The 26,346-nt window shown below is 43.7% G+C and overlaps 1 protein-coding gene across 3 annotated transcripts in view; it reads left to right on the top strand.

The window, feature by feature from the left end:
• LOC147727940 (stimulated by retinoic acid gene 6 protein-like) overlaps positions 1-26,346 on the top strand; it is a 665,438-nt gene that overhangs the window by 257,041 nt on the left and 382,051 nt on the right. For all 3 annotated transcript variants that reach the window (XM_086961854.1, XM_086961855.1, XM_086961856.1), the window contains 2 exons: positions 8,641-8,686; positions 11,187-11,318. In XM_086961854.1, coding sequence (XP_086817980.1) covers positions 8,641-8,686; positions 11,187-11,318 — 178 coding nt within the window. The remainder of the gene's footprint in view (positions 1-8,640; positions 8,687-11,186; positions 11,319-26,346) is intronic.

Raw genomic sequence — 26,346 nt, 5'->3', positions numbered from 1 at the left:
TCTTATGTTGTTTGCCACAGCGGGAGACTCTGGTTAGATAAAGTAGATTTCCATGTCGAGTATTTTGCTGGGACTTCCAAGAACCATTTAATTTGCTCCCAATTTTGGAGCATGCCACTTGAGCCAGTAGCCCTTAGGATGTTATGTGCCTTATTCCAAAGTAACACATGCTCTGGGGCATATGTCACTTTCACAGCATAGAATAATGGAGAAGTTCATGATCGCCTTGATCAGTGGAATTTAACAGAATATGTGGTCTAAGACTGCAGATCATTTCGTGGAGAAGTGTTTGTGCCAGGATGGTAGATCATCAGGATGGGAAACAGCGTTTACAACACAACTTTTACCACGCAGTACCTTTACCACGCAACTTTTACAACGCAAGTTGTTACAACGACTTGCACTGGGGGGCGCTGTAGGATAGGGAATAGTTTAATTTACTATCCAACACCTTCCCTACTATCCACGGGGACTGGAATTGGAATAGTAAATTAAACTATTCACTATCCAGTGCCCCCCAATGCAAGTCGTTGTAACGACTTGCGTTGTAAAACCTGCGTGGTAAAGGCATGCGTTGTAAAAGCATGCGTAGTAACGACATACATCCCATCAGGATAGCGTCAATAGAGATCCCGCAGGGGCATTCCATCTAAAGCGGCTGTCAGATTCTGTCCTGAGACATCAGTTCTTTGTGAGAATATTACCTACACTGGGATCAGACACCTGGAGTACGCAATTTTTATGGAGGGGTTTTGAATCGGAGTTTGAAGCAGATTTAGATTGAAGTCTCCGGTCAAGATGAGATGGTCTTTGAGACGGGTAGCCCTGATATCCGAAATTAGGAGTTCTAGTTCCTTGACTTTGTGGTTCTTCTCAGGGGCTTCTGGATGAATGTATGCATTTAGCAAGAGTGATCTATCAGTTGAGGCATTCTGATTCCAGTTCCTGAGTTCCACACATAAGAGCTTGTGATGACCGGTGGCACGAGTTGAGGCCATAAAGTCCCAGCGCGATGATAAAATACCCACCCATTGCGGGGCCCTTGGCGTATTGTCTCAAGGCAGGATTAAGGAATTTGAGGTAAGATTCTAGTGGTATTTCAACTTTATGCCATGATTCGTGGATGCATATATTGTTGTGTGATGTTAGAAAAGTCTTAGCATCCAAGTATGTTAAGATGTTCTCAAGGCCAGCCATGTTTTAGGAAAGTAGACCCATATGCTTGGGCTCTTCCTCCGAACTTGGGAATGAGGTGGAGTGATTTTTAGAAGAGTCAGTTTCATGATGAGGGACCAGCCAGGGTTGCAGCCAGCCCCAATCCTCTTGCAGAATTTCCGATGAAGGTATAGCGAACCTGCAGAGTCTTCCTGTTTGGTTGTGAGCAGGAATGGTTAATGCTTGCAATTGGGAAGAGTGAAGGAGGCAGGGCACTAGATGGGTGATACAAGCACAATGCATCCACCTCTCCAGCACATCAGGCCCCCATGATGGACTACAATACCAATGACCTCGGGGTCCCGGTGCACCCTGTGGTCCTGGACGCTGATCCTCCCTTGTTGCGGCATTCCGTGCTGGCCTGATGAAAGGGGTAGGGTGTAGGGGGCTGCTGGCCACTAATGAGGGCTGCTGTTGAAGGAATCTGCTGAATCCACAGGTGAGAACGTGCAGAGTGCCTGGTGGAGAATGCTGCGATGATCCCCTCTGGCTTGCTCGAACTCACTGTAGCTCTGATCTTTCTGCTTGCAATTTGTAACAGCAACACAGCACAGCAGCACCAGGCCAATGTCATGTTAGGACCTATTGAGTTGTAATGATAAATCCTTTTAAATGGTAGATTTGTCATTACTATTCTGAAAATGCCACTTTTATAAAGTGAGGCATTTTCGTATTTTTAGCCATTTGGGGGCTTATTTACAAGCCCCTTGTGCAGCCGGTGCGTCACTTTTTGCACATAAAAAGTGATGCACTGCGGCACAAGAGGATTGTAAAAAAGCCCCTTGGTGTCTGCTGCCTGTCTTTGATCACTGTCTGGGCTAGGTGACAGTTCACTTTGTGTATTCCCTCTACACAGCCACACACAAAGGAAGTTTGGTTGCGACTTCATGCATCTTCCTGAGAGAAAGGGAGGTAGAAGATGGGCACAGTCTCACACTTGCACCTGAATAGGTTGGGCCCTGCATACTCAAAAAGGGCTGCATATTCCCCTGGCGTGAGACTGATGCCAAGGCAGAAAGAAAGGACCTTGGTGCAATTCAAAGATCCTTCTTTGAAGTCACCCCCATTTAAAAAGCACAAGTGGGTCTAAGTACTGTACCTCTGACCCTACCAACTCGGTGCACTTCTAGACCTGAAACCAACTTGCCAAGAAGAAGAACTTCTGTGCTGAGGACTGCCACTCCGCTGGACTGCTGCTCTGGAGGAATGCTGACCTGCTGTGCTGCCTGATGCTCTCTCTTAGACATCAAAGTCTTCCATTCTGCTCCTATACCTGGTACATTAGAAGTGGACCCAGGTGCTTGCTCCAGCGAAAATGATGCATCCTCTGCTGCAACAGCAGAATCGATGCATTGCAGCTGTTGCAGGACCAGAACCCGTACGTTGCACTCTGAACCAGCGGATGGCCATTGGGAACGCCGCATCAGAACCAGCGCATCGCCGCCATTGCAGAAAGACGATTGACAAATCCCTTTGACTGCTTAGAAAAAACCCGGCACATTGGCTTTGGAAACAAAGCAGCTTGGAACGGGCGCTTCGTCCTCGGAACCGGCGCATCACCATCAATGCGTGGAGAAACCCAATGCATCTCCTCGACTGTGTGATTGACACCAATTCATCGCTCGGGTGCACACCTCTTCTTTTTGTTTGAGACCAGGATTAATGTACTTTTGCTCACCACGGCCTGCTTGGGTCCTAGATCCAGCTCGTGCTCCATCATGGTCGGCCTGAACTCTTGACTTTGTCCTGGTCCAGCGTGACCAATTACCTCTTTAAGCGCTTACTGCTTTTAAGCGCTATTTTTTAACGTAATCTTTAAAAATTCATAACTTGACTTCTACTTATTGGATTATTGTCGTTTTAGTATTGTTTTATTAATAAAATCATACTTTATTTTTCTAAACTGGTGTGGAGCCTTTTTGTAGTGTATTCACTGTGTTACTGTTTGAAGTGTTGCACAAATACATTACACACTGGCTCTTCTTAAGTAAAGCCTGACTGCTCTGTGCCAAGCTACCAGAGGATAAGCATAGGTCAATTTAGAGTGCATATCAGACTTACCCTGACTAGGATTGTGGTTCCTGCTTGAACAGGGTGCATACCTCTGCCAAGCAGAAACCTAGAGTCTAACGAGATCCCTGAGATGAATTATAGTATCCATCTTGAAATTATGGCACACAACAATTGGTTGTAATGTCTTAGGTTTATTACTGGCTGTATCTTCTTGTTTTTCATTTGCACCAGGAAAATAGCACTTAGAGAACCTGTTCAGTGTAAATACATTCCTTTAGTCAATTGTTGTGTAGAAGATACTGAAAAGGAGTTGTGTAGATTTCTATAGAATATCCCTGCACAGTGTTCAATACCCAAGTATCTGCTGGTAAAGACTGCAATTTTTTAGGAAAATGTCATAAACAACCCACTACAATATGAAGACCTAACTTTTGACTCACCTTTTGAATGTGCGCCTCTGTGCTCCCTTGAACCCCAATTCTGGAAACCCCTTCCTCATTGAGGGCAGAATTGGGGTTGAAAGTCTTGAGATCTAAATTAGGAGTCTCTGAAATTCTGACTTCTGTTGAAGCGGCCGGCAAACCGGCTTCTGCCTCCATCAGCTCTACCAAAAACCTGTTGTCCAAAACCTCTGCAAAGGGACTGTTAAGCTTTACCCAAAGATGCAAAAGTAGTAACATATTTACTTAATTCCTTTATAAAAGAATCTCCAAGTAATAATCCTTCTGCTGTGCCTCCAGCGTCTACCAATGCTAAATTAGCCAGTTTAAGATCTATTTTCAAAAGGAGACCTTTCCTCCTTTCATGTGTAATGGCAGAATTACCATTCCCCAGAAGACATATCGCCCTCTGGGTCCACATGGACAATTCTTTAGCATCTCTAATGGAATTGGCTAACATGGCACATTCAGAAAATTCCTAATTACGAGTTAGGGGACCCACTATATCCAACATTTATCTTGACAATTGGACCAGGCTTTATCTACTCTTTTTCTAGGATCTATGGCAAACTGAGAAAAGAAAGTTAACATGTTCTAATCTGTAGTTGGAGTCGTAGTGATTTTGGAAAGTAGGGAAGGCCTGGGGGATTCAGACCTCAATGTGTCCCTGTTTTGCTTATCTAATGCTAAACATAATCTATTTGAAATTAATTCCCCTACGTGGTAATTAAGAAGCCATTATGACAAATTCGGATGATGCAAGGAATGAGAAAGATAAAAGGTTAATTGGTTTGTATAACGAAGCAATAAAGGAAACAGAGGGGTCAAAAGAATAAAATCTCCTATTGCAAATGCATCTCTACACAAATAAGGGCAGAGTTGGCCTAGGCTGCACTCAGGGGGAGGGTCCGACTGCTTCTCTCTCGACCTCTCGGACTTGCGTGGGAGTGAACACTGGCCGACCATGGAGCAGCAGAAGCTGTGTGAGGTTTGAAGGCAGCAAAGTAAACAAAACAAAACACGAAGTTTTCATGCTCTTAAACACTCTAAACAATGAAGGCAAACAAATTAAAACTGATATCTAGATAAACAAATAACTACTTATCATGACTACAAGCAATAAGAAAAGAGGACTGTTGCAGCCAAGATAAGTGTTATAATGGATCCCTTTATCTCTGATTGGTTCAATGTTATACTACTATTGTTCTTCCATTGGCTTGTTGACCTTAAGCTTCATGGCCCATGTAGTTTTTTCTTAGCTTCTTAACTGCTGCTATGAAAAACAAGCATGTTAAGAGATACATACTAGGAGCCGCCTGTCTTCCCATAAAATTCAGAGTTGATAATTTTTTCAGCCTCATTTAGCCCATATTCACAAATGTTTGAATGTCAAAACCATGTGTGCCTCTAGGTTGACTGAGTGCTGCTGATCCTTGTCTCCTCTTCTGTTGTTAGGTGTCACTTGAGAAATTACTTTAGTTCCTGTTGTGAATGTTTCTTTAATAACAAAAAAATGATCCACTACAGGGAATCAGGCGTTTTCCAGCATATTTTCGAATTATATTGCATTATTCCGGTTATTATTTTTTTGTTTCTTTTCCCAAGTTATGCCAGGTGACTTTGATAAAGTAGTGAGTAGAGTTCATATTGAGAATTACGATCAGTAAACTGTTCATGGTTGATGTTGACTCAATGTTAGAAGAATTTATTTATTTATTTATTTGGTTATAACGTTTTCACTGCCTATCCAAGTCTTGGGGCATACATTGCATGTTCCACATCTGCAAACGCCCATGACTGGTAGAAGGTTCCAAGTGAATCATAAATGAGTAATCTCAGAGTAACCTTCTTGTGCTCCTACATACTAATCCTGTAGATTTGTTACAATTTACGCAAAAAAGGTGCCTGAAGTAGTTGTTCAAACACCCTCAGGATGTGCCATTGTTTAAAAATAGCTTTTTAAAAATTTGTGACACATGTTCCCCAAACCTGGTAACACAAGCTTGTTGCTCAAGTGCAGATTTGCATTTTTTGTTCAAGGGATGAGCTCCAAAATCCATTTGTTCTCAGGTTCAGACATGAATATATTTGCTACCTCAGGTGTAAAGCAGTATCCTACAACTATTAATTTCATCTGGAATAGATATGTGTGTTATACACATGCCCTTGAAAACTATCATAGCCTCTATTAATCTAGTGTTTTGTTTTTATGGTGAATGAGTTTAGAGGCTTTGTAAAAATCAAGCCGCACCATTTTCAATCAACTGAGTATGATCTAGGGCATCCATGATTAGGACATAAATTTAGGAGATTTCCAAATGTTGACCTTATTAAAGCATTAATAACCGTGGAATGGTCTTGAGCAATCAGATTTCTCAGTATCTTCATCAAAATTTTAGTAGGAAAGAAATAGGAGTTGGCTGCAGACAACATTTGACAATCTAACTAAGACTTTAAGAGAATGTAAATTTTTGGTTTTGAACATGTTTTAGAAGACATCAGTAGAACAATACCATTGAGGCCACAAATCAGAGTCGCTGCCAATAATGACCTCAGGTTTGTGAGAATTCGCAGTTGTAGGCCTTTTCCCACAGCACCTGACTGTTAGGCCCCCTGCAACGCTCACTAATTGGCCCAAAAGAAGTCTCATATGATAGGTAAAAATTCCCTTACACTATAGCAGTTCTCCAAGTCTCCACAGACTACTTGCCCATAGGATTCTAAGACAAGAAGTTGCTGTGCACAACTCTGAGAGCCGTTTTCTGAAGCACAACTTCTTTCAATCTCTTCCAATATTTAAAGAGAATTCCGCTTTATCATTGTTGGAAGACTACTATTCCAGCATCCCTAAAAATTCTACACAAAACTGTCAGGCAGCAAGTACCTAGATGATCTATTGTGATCCATTTCTGGAGCAAAATAGATCACAGCTGTTGATGTCCGCTCCCGCCCTGGTGTGAATCCCTAAGGAACACTTGGGGTATCAAGATGTGAGTAGGAACACAAAGTAAAGAGAGGCTCTGCAGAGACTGAGTTTGTTGCTCTATCAAACAGAGAAAAGTGATTTCTGGATGTCACAGTAGGGCTTGGAAACCATGGGTCATATGTACAATGGGCGGTCAGAGCGGAGGTTAGCTCCAAATTTGCTAACATAGCGCTCCATAAGTTCAAAAACACAAGGATGCGCTGTATTTACAATGGCATGGTGCACTCCTGCGGTTCTCCTAGCACTGGTACTAAATTAAACTGTCTAGCACCAACACAGGCCCCCTTGCACCATAGTGCCAGGGTGCCTACATTGGAGGGAATGATTGTTTATGACAACTCAACTTCTTGGTAATACCAACTCCTACTAAAACTCCAGCCAGCATGCAGCGAGAGGATTTTTCAAAATTCAACACAATGACTTGAATTGTTGGATTGAAACAATCTTCTCTGGCCAGGACTGGTGAGCGCTTGATGGGGACTAAAATTGCCTGTGCACAATTTTCATAAGATTCATTAGCTATGGATGCAACCTGGATTAGTCTATTCCTGCCCAATTTCCCATGCAGTATTACAGTTTCAAACAAGTTTGATGCATTTTTGAGACTTGATGCTTTTGCAAGTGATTCGACCCCATACCTGCCTTCATATTTCCAATTTCTTCACTAAGCTTTGATACATCATCTTCCTATTCAAGCACACCTTGTTGAGAACACAGGTTGGGCAATAACTCAATTGACTTTATTGATATTTTTACCTAGTCACCCATTCCCCTGTCTAACGAGAACTTGGCTAGCTGCATCCTTCTTTTTAGTCTAGGTTTTTGATTGTTATCAAGTCCTGAACTACTGATTCAATGTTGCTAATTGTACTCATTTACATTTTTGTTGATACTTTTTCTATATTAGACTACATTTTATTTATTTCATGTAACAATTATGTTCTAGAATGTGACACACACTGCCCATACACTTTCTCTTAGAGGACAGTGGTGTTGTTTCAGTAATGTTGCCAAAGGTGAGCCAAGAATACCTTATAGAAAAACTTGTTTACATATCAGAGCCTGTCTTTTCTGAGTGCTGAGAGAGCTCGAAGATAGCCAGTGCCTCTTTGTTCCCTCCCCCCCACCCCCCATAGCCCTGTGGGTAAGGGTTTTATATATATTTGTGCAACCACTGGGCTTCGTACTAACAACCGTTAGTTGTTATTTGTTGAATTTAATATAGCGCTCGAATCACCAGGGGCATCTTGGCGCTGTACACCATAGCAGGCAGGCATCTACACAAGAGGTCATTGGAAGAGGGAAGCTTTCAATAGTTTCTAAATTGGCAATCATTCGAACAAGAACAAATGTGTAGTGGGTGTCTGTTCTAGTAGATAAGGGCCAGGTAAGAAAAAGATCTCCCACCACATCTAGACCTGCGAATGCGGGGGACACACAGCAAGTCTTTGTCCATGGATCTTAAATTTCTGGTGGGTACATACAATTTAAAAGTTTAATGCAGGACAGATCACCAGGGAGGCCATTTTATGGAATTAATTAGCTGTGGGACCATTCTATATGATGAAGAACGTCAAAGTCAGGACCAACAACAGTTTATTTATTAAATGAAGAAATTAACAGTTACTAATTAATCTCTGTTTGAAAACGATGGTGGTGATATTGCACGCACTCTGTCATGGTTTTGGGGAGGGGTGGGGTTGAGGGACATGTTTGGCCTCATAGTTTATGAACTGGATAGCAAGAGCTGTCTTTAGTGTATACCCATCTTCCTAGTTTGATGAACGTCACATTTCTTGACCTTCCCATACCTCAATGTAATCAGTTATTTATGTTCACTTACAATCCGACTCTCCTGGTACAAATCTAATGACATCCATTCACGTCATAGCACCAAATACTTCACATAGGAAGCTACTCTGATACTTCATGCAGTGCAAGACTTTTGAATATGTGCCATCATTCTTACTGCTCAATGTTTTGCAGGTTTATAATCACCATGATCCATACTGTGACCTGCCCACATGGTCAGGTAAGCTTATTTTAGAACATTTTGTGACAGAGGATAAAGTTTCTGAACATATGTTGGAAATGACCGATTCTCTGCACACACATACACATGGGTCCTATGTCATCAATGAAAGCAGTATTCTGTGGTCTGTCAGTGTCTGCCTAATCTGCGCCATGTTCAGAAGGGCTCATGACTGGAAGAATCTCTCAACATCACATCTCACCTGCAACGCCCATGAAATTAAATGAGACTGCCCGAGCTTGAAATCATAAACACAAGGAGTTCTAGTTAAGTGTGCATACAAAAACGTACATACACCCTGAAGACCAGTCAGTTGGCCAATGGGCACTTTAAAAAGTAAATGAGAAAAAATAAATATATTAAGTTGAAGGTAGGGTCCCTCCCTGGCTGAAATATGAGCATCAAGCACTGTCTGTGACCCACCTTTCAGAATAAATGAAGGGCTTTCAGTTTAGGGTGCTGCATTAGGGCGAAGGCTCCGTGTAGTACGTGTTGTACTTCTTAAACTATTATTTTCCCCATTCCTGAGCAATTGTTTCAAGCCTTGATGATGCTTACCTAATTTGCCGAAGATGTCAACTACATCTTGAAAATATACCACTATATGTTATGGATAATCCAGATTTCAGAGCTACACTATTTATTACAGAATTGTGTGTGGAGTTCGACAGCAGACAGGAAACTGAGGTATCTTATAGCTTTCCCTTTGGTCCAATCTTATCGTAGTGAGCCTGGGACTTCCGAGTACAGGTATTTCTTTATGGGCCTTAGAGAAAGGGCGGGATTTAGAGTTGGTGATAATAAAAACATCCTCGCCTTTGATAAATGCGGAGGGGGCATCCAACCTAGTAGTAGTCTGATGGAAGGAATTCCAGAGACGGATTCTACTTCGGATTTAGCACTTCATTCAAACTTCTTAAGGGGAGACCTCCATGGTAGCAATGTGCACAATAACTCTTTTGGTAAACAATAAACAGAAAGTGCCACAAATTAAGTGACAGAGATCATCAAAGAAGCCCCTGAAGGGGTGCCTTGTACCTCAAACCCAACGTGACATCAACACATTACACTGACAGCTAGGAGGGATCATGGGGCGGAAGAATGATTCTTTAGGCAATGGTGGAAGGATAAATCCTTAGGCAGTGATATTGGTATCGGTGAAAGCCGCAACAGTAAACACAGTCTCAAATTCCTGATCGTATGTAGTTTGATGCACGCACACACACGGCATCGCCGGACAGTTGCAGGGCACCTAACAGCATATTTTCCCTCCAAACTTGTAGGGAAGAAGCTGTAGAAAGAGAAGCCCATTCTGAACTAGAAATGCAGGACAGTGAGATGTCTGACTGCTCTATCGCAACTAGAACTATAACCTTAGGGTGCCTACCACACGGTGCAGGGATGTGAAGGGGGCACCACAGGGGCCCTCCAGGGGTACATGGGGAGGGCCAGGGGGAATGTGGTCATTCGAGGGGCCACCATAGACACTTTCTGATAGCAGTTCCATGTCGAAAAGGCTGACATGGAACTGCTGTCGAAAAGTGCCATTATAATCCTGAAGGTGGAAACACCGTCTTTAGGGGAATATGAGGCCTTTCCGACTGGGTGAAGGGTTGAACCCGTCAGAACCAAGTCGGATTTTCCGGCCTGTTTAAACTCAGAACCGCCATATTAAAATGACCAGTGGTTGAAGGATTTCCGACGACATCGTAATTAGTCTCTGTATGTGCATACAAAACTGAGATATAGAGATCTAAATATGAATGCCCCAAATTAAGAAAGACAGGATACAGGTGAGGCACGGTGCTTAATTTGAACTGGTGGCAGATAGGGGGCACAGGCACTCAGGTACCGGCACTTTATGTTTTCTCATCATTTTTGCACCCAGCGCGAGAGAGAGTAAAACACAAATGGGGAGAGAAGGAGGAAGAAAATGTCAGGAAAATAGTCCAAAGGAGAGAAAGCAGCGATGAAAAATAGATAGATGGGCAAGGAAGCTTCAAGCTGGTGGGTGAAAGAGACATGAGGTGGAATCAAGACTACGCAGACCTGCAAGTTGACACCATCCCCATTCAATAGCGCACGCAGCGGACTCCTGAACAAAACTTTGGTCCCCAGCACTTATTCTACTACAAATTAAACTCGAAAACGGTTTTATGTGCGCAACAGTTTACAGAAACGGGGTGAGCATAATAGGTTTAAGTGAAATAGACATACAAGAATAACAGTGAGAAATGCTTCACAGAAAGGAGTGAGGCATGGCACACTACCAGTAAACAATAGAAGAGAGTAACATGAACTAAAACACCTGATATCACATGTACCTTAATTTGTAGAAACCTGAGAGTAACTCAAGTTGTAAATGTAGAAGATTAGGTTTATCTTCAATAAAAATATATATTTTTGTTACTGTTGAATCGCTTCAGTTGCTTCTCTTCTCACTCATCTTTATCTGCCTGAAGCATCTTTACATGTTTTTGGATTTGTATTTTCTTTACAGAGTGGCGAATATCAAGAGGTCGTCATAATCTGGCCTTCCCTTCTCTGCCTCGTTTTCCTATTGGGACGATTCCTCCACATGTTCATAAAGGCCATGCGGGTACATCTAGGATTAGAAGAAGAAGGAACACCAGTGAGTGAAGTGGTTATGTATTTTTACTTCTTCCATGAAATGTATCCTAGTATTATGGAGTGAGACCCAGAGAATTTGAAAGCTGGATGTTTCAGTTTTTGTCCCTAATTTGTCGAAGGGTGCAAGCAGGGCACACTGATGTGCCTGAATACAGATAGACTTTGCTTCTATTACTTTGATATTTATAGTAGTGTTTGCTATGATCACTTATAAGAGCATGGAAGAGCAGCAGTCCCAGGATTTACATGACCCACTACCCTGCCGCTCCCCATACCCGCCTGACACACGCTAATGACATAGACTGAGACCACCTTAGGAGCTCAGATCGAAAGATCCCACACCATATTTTATTGTACATACAAAACATTATGCAATAACATAATTTTATATGCATGGTAACCACATTTCCTATTTACATGTTTGTTACAAATGAAGGCCTATCCATTAACAGAGACTCTAATACATTGGACTCACCAAACCATAATACTTTGTTCCTATGCAGCCGAACCAGAGAAACAGTTCCTGAGTGAGATCATGACTGATTCTGTGACCCTTCCTTTTGCACCCCACAGTCCAGAGGGTGAACCTTCCCGCTCCAGGAGCTGTTTTGCCGGAGGACCCGGCTGCCCCTAGGATACTTACCGTGTGTACCCCCTGAACCCAACTTTTTCATCCCATAAAGGTCCTGTGCTTGGTCGTGCCCACTGTGCGAGCATGGGGGATTAACAGGTATGGGCCGCGTGTCAGTGACCGCCCCCAGTGCTACTGCAACTTTCTTACGATTTGCTCCCAGCACCCCTTTGAGGCTCCACTGACGCTTATGTTTTACCCATTGTTTTTCTAAAAAGGATGCTGCAGGGGACCAAAAGATTCCCCGCCAATCATGACCTAGCCCTCATGAAAAATACAATAAATCTACATCAAGATGACGCTCCTGGTCTGAAAATCTTGAAGAAAAAATGTAAGTCATGAAAATTACAACAATTCTGCATCAAAATGACAATCTTGATCTAAACATCTGAAAAGGCAATCTTACAATGCCATAACGCCCTCTTGGTGCTTTAACCCGTCCCTAAACCCCTTGCGCTGGGGATGGTGAGTGGGGAAACAAGCACCCTGCCCATGCGTCTCCTGGAGGGCAGGAATGGAGAGGTCGGCAGCAGCTGGTGTCCGATGCGGACGTCTTGAATTGATTCAGTGGCGCAAAATATCTGTGACAGGGAGTGGGCACAATTTGGCCCCAATTAGGCCCACTCCCCACAGTGCCGCCACTTTAAAGGCAGGGCCTTCGTGCTGCGGGCTGGCCGGAATCTGTCTTTCACCCCTGGAGGTCTATGCCCTTCCGGGGGTGACGTAGAAGCAGACCCGCCCCCAGGCCATCCTTACCGGTCTGGAAAACGTAACCGCGACCACTTGTACTTTGGCCCCGGCGCCCCGCCATAGTGTTGGCTCTCTCGAGTTGGATTAGCCTTGTCAATAATTTTGAAATTATGTTTCCAAATTATTAACAAACTCCTATATTTTGAGTCATGCTGTGGCACCTTCACTGCTAGGAGTAATGGGCGTTAGGCTAAGGATTATGGAAGCTAGACATGCTTGTAGTCACTGGGCCTGCCCAGTGGAGATGTGACACCTGAGCAGGAGTGCCAACGATGATAGGCATGTTGGGCATATACTGGTCTGAGACTGCAAATAGGGTGCCTAGGAATAATAGCACTCAGCTACAGATATGCTACAGGGTCACCAGTGGAGGTACAAGGAATGCTGGGGCTTGCAAAGTGTCTTGCCATGGTACTGGGGAGGGTTGTTTTGGCAGTTCATGCATGTTGTTGCAGACAGTTCTTGATTCCTTCCAGAGTGTGACAATACCATGGTTGAAGCACTTAAGGACTTAGCTGAGGGGCCAACTTTAAACACAAGAAAGTAGAATAACGTCTAGTAGCTTTATAACCACTCCGATCATAGTTCTTGTTCTATTTTAAGATTCGATGCCCACCTTAGTGTCATGAAGATTAACACTGAGCTCTATTTGAAACATTTAGGACTTCAGTTCATATAGGCAAGAATTTAGCACTTTGAGGCTGATTGTTTCATTAGTCCTTAGGCATAGCTGCATGTCATCACTATACTGATGGAAGGAGATGGCAGTTGTATTTCCCCCAAATGTCCAACATAAAGTTAAATGGTAAGGAAGCTCAGGCTGAATCCTTGATATACTGATGCTCTATCTTGCTGCATGTTAACCTATTTCAATAGATACTATTTAAACCAGTTCAGGTCATTGCCTCAAATTTCCATTGTATCTTTTAGTATTTTTTCAAAGAATATTATATGCTCAAGGGTGTCAAATGCAGCGGTCAGATTTATGATTGTTAGTAGACAGTACGTAATGGATTGTAGAAGGCTGGCATAGAATATGGTGCACTTTCTCAAGAGTAATGCACCTTGCATTAATCCAGGCAACCCTTATGGTAATTTTAGAGGTCTTTAATAATCATAGAAAGCTCTCAAAGTGATAGCCGTGGAGTGAAGCCTTCAGGCTTATCTTGAAGGAGTGCAAAGCAGTTTGTTTTACCACATATAATTGTCAGTGTGTGGCGTTCTAATCTAGGATCCTGATCGCTACTGTGACCTTATGCCCCTATTCGGCTATAAATCCATTTATTCCCTATATTGGCATAACCGTTCAAATGCAATATTCAGAAACTGATCTCTGGCCTCACAAGAACAGAGCCACATTCCAGAATAGCTTTCTCTGCCACTTCCTTTGCAACCAATTAGTGCAATGACATAGCAGAAGTTACTATCTGAGATTCCTAGATTAACACTCTGAGTTCTTCAACAAGATAAAAACTCAGCAAACCTGGAAATCCCCGCTTGCTGTGTTTTGATTAGTAATAGAACTCTAAAGAGCACTGATAGACGATCACTTCCTAGTGACATCTTTATTGACGTCTTATGTCCAGCAAACTTACGTCAAACAAGGCACCTTTCAGGTATAAATATTACCAACGTTGCCTTAAGCAAACGCTGTGCTGAAGCTATCACTGCTTCTGTGTTGCTGTCTGCCGTTGTTTCGCTGAAGCTGATGCTGCCAGCTATCTCGCTGCTGCTGAAGAAGCTGTCATGCTGATGATACCATAGCTGCTATCGCTACTGCTATCGCTGCTAACAAGCGAACGATGGTGTGGTGAACTTAGGAGCTGAACAGCCGTCCCCTGCAAGAGCCCAGCAGATGAAAGCTGCCCGCGGACGCTGCCCCTCCTCCTCCTCAACGCGCTGAAGAAGAGACGCTGCCTTTCTCCTGCAGAGAAATCCAGCTCCGGCGTTTCTAGTCTACCCTTGCGGGTGACTGGGATATCGAGCCCTGAGGGAGATACCAGACCTCCATCATTCTATTCCAGAGGTATGGTGTTGACTAAACCCTTGAGAGAGAATTCTTGAAGCAAACCTTGGCAAAACCAACTTAACTTAAAGCTACTTACTTACTCCCCTTCCAAGTATTAGGCTTAGGTCAGGTACACTGGGGTAGGCGTAGTTAGAAGCACCAGTTGAGTATTTTAGCCTAATGTATATATGAATGTATATATGTTTTATTCATTTTAAACCATTGTATGGCTAAGAAACCATATCAATGCTTTTACAGTATTATTTCGCAATACTTATCTTACTGTACGTACTTTTTATAATAACAAGTCTTGCAATTGTGGCAATTCATTTCTCTTGTACGAGAAGAAAGACTGTTCAATAAATGTTACCTTTTATTGACAAACGCCCGTCCCTCTATTCTCTACATATTGTGAAAGTAATCTGCACCAACCTGACTGAGTAAAATAACTGTCTATTGTTTCACACGACCCTAGAGATTGACTCTTGATCTGAGGAGCAAAGTTGTCATGTTGCACGGTTGTTGGAAAACTGAATCCCTTCTTGTCTGTGCCAGGGAAGCTGATCACTTCCTATTTCAGTCAAGAAAGTTTCCAGTGACCTCTGAGCTAGTTGGTAACAAACCTAATTAAGTTTAGCATAGTCAGTGGAGGCCTGGAAGATCCGCACTTCTACGTCGATACTACTGTTCATGTTATTCCAATGCGCAGGGCCTATTGGGAAAATAGGAACTACGCTACAAGTGTAGATTAGATGGAAAAAAAACACATAGTGTTTTATTTAAAATAATTCGATTTATTACACAATACAATCACTTACACATTGGTTTATCTCCTATCTGTACATATCAACAATACACACACGAATACTTCAAAATAATCAAATAGCACAATTATTCACTAGCCTCCAGAGGGAGACTAAACCATAGACTAAGAAATTGGGATGCGAACTGCAAAGGAGAACAGGACTTGGACCAGAAGACTCAGAGGACCTGGGGACACAAGGAACCATCATGGTAAGTACCCAGGAATCCTATGGAGGCTGTGTGCAGAGTGGAAACACAGCCGCATGCTCAATGGAAGTCAATCGAGAAGTTGCAGTTGCAGAAGAAGGACCCTTCCCGGAGGACCCTGAAGAAACCCTTTGGCAGACAGAAGGTTGGAAAGCCACCCCACTCGTGGATGCCCCAGGAACTAGATTACCTGCACCAGCGAAGCCGGGTGCATAGGGATGAAGTGACATCAGAACCTGCCACAGACGACAATGGAGACTTTGAAGAAGATGCCTTTGGAGAAGACTGTGAAGGAATCCAGTGGAATTCAAGGGTGGATTCCTGACGAAAAGAAACTGCAAACAGAGGAGGACAGAGTCTTCCACCCAGTGGTGTTCAGGAGGCACAGAAGCTCGATGCCCACCAATGTTGAGAGGTTCGGGAGTGAAAAGGTGGCCTTGTCGCTGCAGCTGTGAGGATCAGGCAATGCTGAGGAAGACCCGGATGTGTGCACAAGCTGCCCCACACTGGATTTCGTTCTAGGTGGTCGGTGTCCTGCGGGAGCAGCAACAAGCCTTGGTAGCTGCAACTGGAGTGGAGAGCAAAAAGATGCAAACATCGGGACCAGCAAGGTCCAAGGGACTCAGCAATTGCAGGAGAGTCAGAGCAGGTCCTGAGCAAGCAGGGGTGCGCACTGAAGCAAAGAAAGACCCTCGAGAGGACTAACAGGCTGAAGGCACAAGAGTAAAAAGATGACCTCCGACAGCTCACCAAAGATAGAGGCCTACAGTGCAGATGATGCTGTGTTGATGCTGATGTTTGAGGGATGCAGTACTGGAGGCTGGAGCTTCTTGTAGTCCAAAGACTTCTGGAGTGCGGAACCAACAAGCATTGCAATGGCAAGTCAACACAGTGCACAGGGGTTTGGTCCCAGGGGCCCAGACAAGGGATACTGTCTTCAAAATTGCTGAGAAAACAAGTCGGGCCTCTAGGGAGCTGCAGAACCACCACCTGTGTTGCTGGGCCTCGGGAAGTCAGTAGCATGACAGAAGCAGCCGACCGGTCAGCTGTGTTGCAGTGCCTGCAGCTGCAGGGAGTGACTCCTTCACTCCACGGGATGTTTTGATGTCCATAGGCCTCCTGTAGAACGTGGTTGAAGCACAAACACAGACAAAGCAGAAAACTTGAAGGCTGCGAGACTAGGAGCAGCAGGAGTCTTCCTTGATGCAGTCTCAGTTCCAGTCGAAGTCCATAGCCCAAGTGTCCAGAAGGTCGAAGAGTGTCTTTGTTTTAGAGTTGAGTCTTGTTCCACAACAAATCTAAGGACCCACCCACAGTGGAGCCCTTAAGTACCCTAGAAAAAGGGTTGGAACAACTCGGAGGTCCCTCCCAGAGGAGGGGCTGGACAGAGGGGAGGATACCCACATGTTCATTTTCCAGTTTGGCACCAGAGCGTGAACCAAGGGTTCCTGAACTGTCTCAAACAAGAGTACGGAAGGAGGGCACCAAATGTGCCCTTCAAACCAGTCTGATGGCACTGCAAAGCGCCCCCATCCCAGCCCAATAAACTAAGTCCTATTTGGGAGATGGTCATACCTCCCTGTGACAGGAAACCTATTATTTTTCCTTTCCCTGCTCAAGCTCTGCTCAGCATCAGGAGAGCAGAATCTTGACTGTGGTCGGCAGCATCACTAGTTGCTTGCAGACCCTGAGAGGCTGTTACCGGGAGTAACAGAGGGTCCCCTAATGAACCGCCCAGTACATGGCATCAAACTTCCAGCAGCGGAATCGGTGTTGGGGTATGATTTCAACATGTTATGAAACATGACCAGGTTCAGTGCAGCAATTATATAGTTAGACGTCTCGTAATGACTGATGTCGACCATATACCTTAAAATGGCTGCCAGCATTTACAAAGACTGGAGAATCGACTCTGGATTTTGTAGGGGTGTCCTGCTCATGCAGGAGCACCCTCACACTTGCCTCTAAGCACTCTGCCCTCAGGAGTGAGAACGCTGCTATAGGGGTGACTTATAGGATTTCAGTGCACCAACCTCAGATAGAAGGAAACTTATATATCTGTTGTGAGGGCTGCAATCACCATCTCACACAGGCTGCAATAGTAGGCCTGTAGTCACAGTTTAAGTGATCTCCCATGGTTAACACAATACATACTGTAGATCATGGAAAACCCCTGGATTACCTATGCCCTGGGTACCTCAGTACCATATGCAAGAGACTTATAAGGGTACACCAGTAGCCAATTGCGGAGGTACCAAAGTACTTACCTGAACCAATTTAGGGGAGAGAGCACAGATACTGAGGTCCTGATTAGCAGGATCCCAGCAAACTAAGTCAAAAACATACTTACACCAGGCAGAAAGTGGAGCTTGTGCAAATGCTGGTTTTAAGAGGTACTTTAATCAGTTGGATGTCAACACATCCCTCCAAGAGTCTAGTATCATCATCGTCATCATCATCCTCAAAAAACTGCTAAGCAGTACTGCTTTTACAACACAGCTTCTTCACTTGGGTGCTTAAAATATCTAAAAAGTGAGTTTCCTTTTCCTTATGCAAGCCATCAAGAAGCTAGCTATTGAAAAGCTTATATGTGGGTTGCTAAATTTTTAGGAAAGCTAAAAGTCACTCTACATTGTCTAAAATTGTGTTGTCCTAAAATTGGTAAAATATATCTTTCTCTTTCTGCTTTATATAATTTGCAAAATAAAACTATGTGTAGTTCTGACTGCTCTGATCTGTCTTCACAAGGATAGGCAGTCAAGTTAGCAGGATTATATCTTCCATCAAAGGTATCAAGCTCATAAAGAACCTTACTAGAATAAATCTGTGGTGTAACTTCTGGATTTCGTCTAAGGAAAAAGAGTCTCCCTCTGCTATTGGCGGGAGATGACGGTATAGTCCTTCTTGTTGGTTTATCTTCATCTGCTTCCAGACTATCATGTGCCACGTTTGTGAGGAATTTTGCTTTTATTTATTTATTTAAAAATTGGAGGCATGCGCTGGGGTTTCTAAATAAATACTCTAGGCCCAAAGAGTTCAGAGTTGACCTTACATAATGGAGCCATTTTTTTTGTGCATTGTATAATTTTAGGCAATTATTTATGATGGATTGATCAGGTGTACTGTATCCCTCCTCCAAATTGAGTGCCATAATAATATTGGGACAGGCCTTATTAGGTTATCGACATAGAGTAATCCCAATTCTGCATGGCATTTAAAATTAGAGCAATACGCAGAGAGGGATCAAGTTTCTGTAAGTGCTTCATAGGGGCCACCCTCCACACCCCTGCTCTATAGGTAGCAGCTGAGATTCTCTTCACTCTGTAGATTGTTTTTACAATTTTTATAGGTTTTGTGCCCAGTTTTTTAGCAAATTTGGCTATGGCTGCCATACTACTTTCCATCATAAGAGCTCTATTTTTCACCATGTTAGCCCAACTATGACCTTTGTCGAACAAGACCCCCAGATAGGAAAATGTGTCTACCAATTCTAGTCTGCATGCAGGGGCCATATAGGGTATGTCACACAGGGTTGGGGATCAAAGCATAGATACCTGCACCAGTCTTCATAGGGTATGAAAGGATGGCACTTTCCAGCTCCCTGTTGGACCGGCTACCAATATAAAGTATTTAGATTCATTGACCCTTAAATCTAGGGATGTCATGAAGGTTGCATAGGCTGTTATCATACATTGGAAGGCTCTGCCCATTCTGGCAATTATTACTGCATTGTCAGCATAGGCCAATAATGGTAGGATAAAGGTGCCAAATCTCGGGACATCTGGTGTTGAACCCGCCAGTGCTGCTCAACAGCATTTGTGTATATTTAGAACTAAAATGGGGCAAGGACACATCCTTGTCTAACCCCATTTTTGGAACGGGTGTGTGCATTACCCTTCTTTGCCGAATCGAACACTTGAGGTGGACTGGGAATACAACTGGCGAATGAAGGTTAGTATTGGTGGGTCAATTACTACACACTCCATTATCTCCCATAGTTTGCAATGGTTCACACAGTGAAATGCTGCAGTTAGATCTATGAAGGCCATGTAGATTTTTTCCTCTTTCGCCCCTGGTGTATTTTTCTATAATTAGGCTCACGTTCAGGCATTGGTCGATCGTGCCCCCCGCCTTTAAAAGCTGTATTGGGCCGGGATCAATATGTTCTTCCAGCCTATGTAACAATAGTCGTCCCATTAGTTTTGAGGTGGTATCTAAAAGGGAGATAGGTCTATAATTACGCAGCTCATTTTTTCTACTTTTTTGTTGATTGATATAATTACGCTAGTACCCGATGAGGCCAAGGGGCCTACCTTGGCAATCGCCTTAAATACATTTCGCAATAAGTGGGCCCATAAATTAAGATCTTTCAAAAATAAATCAATTGGGACCCCATCTGGCCCCGGGGTCTTTGCATTACTACATTTACCTAGCCCCTTTATTATTTCTTCAACAGAAATGATGAGGGACTCTGTTTGTACAGCCGGGGAGCGTGCCTGGTTAATAGGATAAATTTCATTTGATGAGAAAATCTTCTCATAATGGGTCACCCATGCATCCTCGCCCACATGGGAATCCAAAGTTGGGTCCTTAGCATCTTTAAAATAGGGATTATTTACTACCCTCCAGAAGTCCCTGCTATTTTTAGTGGATGCTACCTGTTCCAGCTGTTCCCAAGCCTCATCTTTCAGAGCTGTTTCCCTTTGTTTCCTTGCTTCTCTGTATGCCATGCGCGGCATCTTTATTCTCCCTTGGTCACTAGGTATAACTTTCAGGGCTTTGAGGAGATCCCTTAACCTGTTCGATGTGTCGGACGGCCCTCGGCTGTCTAACAACACGGGGGCGTGTGCGGAGGACGGTCGGGGGCCATCCAAATCACGCCAACTCATTATTTAACCTGCACCACGGTGGAATTCGCGATACGGTCAACGGGTTAAAGATTGGGAGCAGGCATGATCAAACCGACGCCTATCTGGGGCCTTACTTGCGGTTTTACTACGAGTCAGAGCATATTTCACTCCCTCCAATAATCTCAAAAAACCCAGAATGAGTTGGTCATCTGGGAAATTTACGCCCAGACAATTTTGTATATACTCCATATTCTTGGATACTATTTGAGAGATTATTTTTTTCTTGTCTACTCTTTCCCATTTTAGTTGGTATCCATTCTTTCTTCCCAAGTCCAGATTCTCTCAATTTTGTGTTTGCCAGTCCCCGAGGGTTAGGGAGAATATGGCGTGATCCCTAAAGCTTGTAAACATTGTCTCTACTTGTGTCAATTTCCACAGAGAGATTCTGAAGCAAGTACGAAATCAATGGTTGACTCGTACTTGTTACGTGTAAAAGTTTTTATGAATTCTCCGGAAGATATATCAACTCTATTTCTTCTCTCCATATTTCTAATGGAGAGTAGCCTGTTTAGGCCCTGCCCATATTCATGGTGCATAAAATGATTTACCGGGTCACCTTTCGCGTCCATAATGCCACAAACAGTCTTGGTAGAGTATTTACATGGCTGTGCATTAAAGTCTCCTACCCACACAATATTAAAATTCTCCCGAAATCCGCTACCAATTTTATTAAGCTTGTTTTCCAATAAAGCCACCACACAGTGCATATTCTCTCCAAAGTTGTTATTGTAGAAGGTTATTATTAGCCAAACCAGTCCACCTGACACCCCTGATTAGCAGAAAATGAAAATAAGCACACGCCTTCACAATTCTTTTAAATCTTATTGGGAGGGTATTAGATATTAACGTTAGTAGGCCACCTCTTGTTCGTCCAGATTGTGATGGGATGGCCTCCATCTGGAATGAGCGATACCCATCTACAGCTATTTGATTGGTTGCGCAGGTCTCCTGTAGGCAAATTATATACATTTTATTGCCAAGCCGCCAGCCAATGCATATTGCCTACCTTTGCCTGAATACCTGCAAAATTTCAGGAGGCTAGCTTTAACCAGCTTCCAACATCCACTTCTGGGCCCACTAAGATAATTGGTTTATAGCTATCATTTGTCCCAAAATGCTTCAGCCCTGTTAGATGTGTATCAGCTATGGGTAGTCAATCGCAAGATTCTAGCTCTGACAAGTGGGCAAACCTATTCACTGCTCCCCAGTTGGAACCCTTCAAATTACCCAGAATTATCTTGGCAGTTTGCTGGTTTCTATACCTCCCGGAGACGTTTCCGCAAGGTGCCAGATTACATAAGGGGTCGGTGGTATAAAAGTAATCCAGGGATAAAGCGAAAATCTAAGAGCCAGGGAATGTTACATTATGAAGTTGGCGTCTCGGGTGTCTCACCAATTGGTGATCATTAAAGTTGATCACTATGCAATCCCAATTTAAGTCTTTGTTTGAGCTGCCCACTCAACCTACTCATCTGGCCATCATATTGTGGCTGGTTAAGCCCCTATTTCTTCCTGCACTAATGTAGGTATGCGAGTTAAGCCAATAGAGTGACTTATCCAACAGCTGCTCTATAGATTCTTTCTGCCCCTCTCTCCATACCAGGTCATTTGCCAAGCCCAGAGCCAGCGGGGAAGCAGCGCAAGGGAGATCTTGGGATTGGTGCTACTGCTGCATATTAAGCTCCACCTCATCTTCCGTCAATTGCGAAGCCCTCGCCTCATGTAATTCCCCCCTCTCTTTCAAAGGGAGTGTGTTTTCCTTGCATTGTTACCCCCCTTCAACTACCCCCTCGTGCTGAACAGTATCACATGTACCATGTGTAACTGGAGGAGGGCCAACAAGGTGAGAGATAGCTACAGGTGGTAACTTAGGCGTGGTACGGATGTTTCCCTCCCCTTGTCTCACACCACCTTCGGGCTTTCCCCCTCCTCCCTAGGTAGGTCCATTAATGAAGTTCCCAGACCTTCCGACACCCCTCGCCCTCTGGACCCCAATGTCCAGAGAGAGAGTATACTCTCTTCTATCTTTATCAGTCTATGAATTAGAGGCTGTAATAGGAGGGTCACCATGTTCTCCAGTCTGTTTCATTCAGCCTCATTGATCATAACGGGCATAGATTAACAGAAGGTGGTTAATGCATACTGGGCTCTCCTTCACTTGGTGTCGGGAGACCTTTGGATTTTACATTTTTCGTTAAGATGAGCTTTGATTTTTTCTCAAATCTTTTTCTCTTAGCTGCTGGTTCGATGTTAGCCTCCACGATGGGGGCAGACTCAATTGCGTAGTCCACAGTCAGATGGCCATCACAGCAGTGGGCTTGATGCTCAGTAGAGGCTAGGGCAATCTATTCAGAACAGGACTTGGTTTGTAGTAAAATCATGCCTATGCTCCTTCTGGCCTCTTCCAGAGAGAGCAGACGTTCAGTAAGCCCAATTTCTTGTAGCAGAACGTTAGCTGCCCTTGTTAAAAATGCACCCAGTGTATTCACTATTACCCCTCCCTGGGCCTCCGTTGTAGCCTTCCGCTTACCCATAATTGGTGGGGCTCCTTCCTGCGATGTTCAGAAGAATGGATTTCCTTGTTCGGCAACTGTTAGGGGGGTGGCCCAGCCCAGCCTCCTCGGGCTCCTACATGCGTGAACGGGCCCGCCCATTGACAGGGCTTTGCCCGGGAGTGTCCCCGAAAGCGTCCCGCGCCACATGCGCAATGCACGCTTTAATGCGTGATAGCTGCAGGGGCTTGAGGGAGTTGGAGTCTCCCCGGCGGCTCACAGCAGCTTCCACCAAGCGGAATCCAGGCACCAAATGGTGGTCAGAAGAGCAGGAGTTTACAGGGGTGTGTGCGCGGTGCACGCTTTAATTTGTGATTGCTGCAGGGGCTTCTGGGAGTTTGAGTCTCCCCATCGGCTCACGGCGGCTTCCCCCAAGAGGAATCCAGGCACAAAATGGCGGTCAGAGTCTAGCAAAAAGGAAAGGCCTTTGATTGGCTTACAGTTTTTGATTGTTCTGGGTCAGCATTGAGGTGTTTACAAATGGTGGACATGACTAATTTTGAGTCAAGGAAAGAACCTGCTCAAGAGTAGCAGTCATGATATCCAACCAGACAGGTACAAGCATTTCAGCATTGCCAGAGGAGAACTGAGGTGTTTTGTTGTATGCAATATGTGAATTCCATGTCTGTGATCAAAATGAGGGCTGTTCATGACACTAAGAAAGCTTTTCTCAAAAATACAAGCAATCCAGTGTCGGTGAATAGAGTTGTTAATGTCATCTCTAATACCTTAACGTGTTAACGAAGAGCATGACTAATTTCTTCCAATGGAATTCATTTAGATATGACGGTGGGGTGGCACAGGACTGATTTTATATGATTCTGAAGAGTTATTCAGGTCTGAAGTTCTGTGGCAGTCAGCTTGCAACATTGGTGCATCCGACAGCACGCCCAGCTGCGCTCTGCTAACAAAAACAAAGCATTTCCACCACCTCTAAATGAGGTGACAGGTGGGAGGACAAAAGAGCCACCAATATTTGGCTGACGGCTCATTGCTGCCCACCTCTAAATGAGGATCTTTGTAACAATCACTGTTCTCGTTTTACAGGGGCAATGGAGAGATCAGTTACATGAGTGTTTCTATTTTAAAAAAGGAGAGCCACAGAAATTATGGTAGGATGAGTTGATCCCAAACTACAATGGTGACTGGTAATAGTTGCTGGGTCTTTTTTGGCAGAGATGCATGAAGCCAATGCCTGCATCAGAGGCATGGGCTTTGAGCTTTCATGCCCTGCAGGAAAGCTAAGGCCTCCCAGCCAAGGCTGGTCACACAATGAGAGGGGCTTCTGTTCACAATAGAAATCCGCTGCAGTGGTAAGGCTGAGACAGAGGCCTGGAATATGGGTACACTACTTTTCAGAAAATAGCTCTAGCGGTAAAGGTGGCTATAAGGACCAGTCCCACATTATAATGGGAAATGGATTCAGGTGCATCTTTGTCCTTCATTTTGGCTTTCAGGTTGTAGTAAGTTCCCTTTTAGAGCCTACTGCGGTTCTCCCTTATTTTACCCTACCTGCACGCTGTAGACCGCTTTGTTTGCACAGCTACACATAACACATTTATTTTTGTGCCATGTGCTGTACATGTTATTATTATTCAGTTCTTCTTCTTGGGATTCAGTCTGAACATTTCGCACAAGGTCAAACAACATAGTACCCTGTTTCTCTGTGCTCGGTAAAGTAACATCTCCTAACGTTAAGACCCAACACAAGGCACAGCTGCTGTTTTCCAACACAGCACGTCTTATCATATAAACCGGGCATTGCCTTGTAGAAAACAGAGTGAAGGAAACAAGCAGAGGGGAAAAGTCTTGGAACGGGTGCACCAGCCTTGCACAAACAAAGATGCAGACCACCTAACTACAAAGGCCAGGTATGGGGTCCGGAGAAAATCCCAGAGATCACTGATATATTCCTGTGCTCACATGGTGAGAGTATGCCTGGGCAAACATATCATTTACCATGGTTGGGGTTTTCATTGTATACAGTTTGCTCGTTATGTTGATTACTTTGCTTAGTTGTTTATATTTTCTAATTGCAGCACAGTTGCTTTATAATAGAGCGCAATAATTTCATTAAATATTGCAAACTTTTCCTTGTGTCTTTCTATTATTTCTTATGAACATGCATGATTGAGAATAAAAAAGGGACAATCTGTTTCCATGGTTCCCCTGGAGACCAGAGATTTGTGTTCTAGGATCCCAATGTATCTGATACTCTGGAAATAGGTTAGGAGGGCAAGTAAGGCACTGAGAGCTAGTTCAATTTAGGCCCATAGGTACTGACAGGGTATGGTGACTCAGTCCCTATATTCTGATGTCCTGTGATCCCAGAAACAGTTCTGTTTCCAAACAGAATCCTTGCAAGAAGGTCGTATAAGCAAGCAGGGGGCAGACTTTCCCCAACTGGTGCTAGTAAGACAAGGAGAGGAAGTCAGGTGCTGAAGTCCCATCTGACATTTATATTCTGAAGGATTTTGAACATTATCAAAATTAGGCTCTGAAGCCTGGTCAATTTAGGTTTTGTAGTTGAAACAATAGTGTTTTGGATCAGCCTTGAAGAGATTTTGTTTAAGAAACAACTGGAAGTTTTCATGTTCTCTTGAGGACCATGTCTGCTTGGCCCCCTCAGCTTATCTGATTGTACCGCCTAGCATCTAGAAATAAATTATTTTGACAGCGACTACTATATGCAAGTTTTTCACATATCTGCACCCAGTTGTTCTTATTATATATGAATACAGCACTTGTGAAATACCCCCAGTATTTGTGGGCACCTGTCAATTAGAATATTTCAAGCACTATATGCCAGAACTAATCCCATAATGTATGACGTTTATCCAGTGTTCCCTTGTGTTTGTGTGATTGTGGCCCTCCTTGTGGTTAAAGCAAGGCATTTCATGCATGTCATGTAACATGCACATCTAAATACAGAGGCTGAATTGGCATACATTGTGCTTTTGTAGGGTCTGTGTGTAGATGCCACATCAGAGGATCTGAATGGAAATGATAAGTAAGTTTTAAGTTTATTATGTTTTTGGCTCTCAAAAGAGGGCCACATAAAACAATCACATAGCTATACACCACTACATACAACAGAAATCACAATAAAAACACTGGCCGAACAATCATCGAACAACATCTCTAGGTATCATTAATAAATATCTAAA

Source organism: Lissotriton vulgaris, chromosome 3_1 (assembly GCF_964263255.1).
Source record: "Lissotriton vulgaris chromosome 3_1, aLisVul1.2, whole genome shotgun sequence".
NCBI classification, from domain to species: Eukaryota; Metazoa; Chordata; class Amphibia; order Caudata; family Salamandridae; genus Lissotriton; species Lissotriton vulgaris.
The sequence above is the reverse complement of the archived record's forward strand: the minus strand, read 5'-3'. Positions and strand labels throughout refer to the sequence as shown.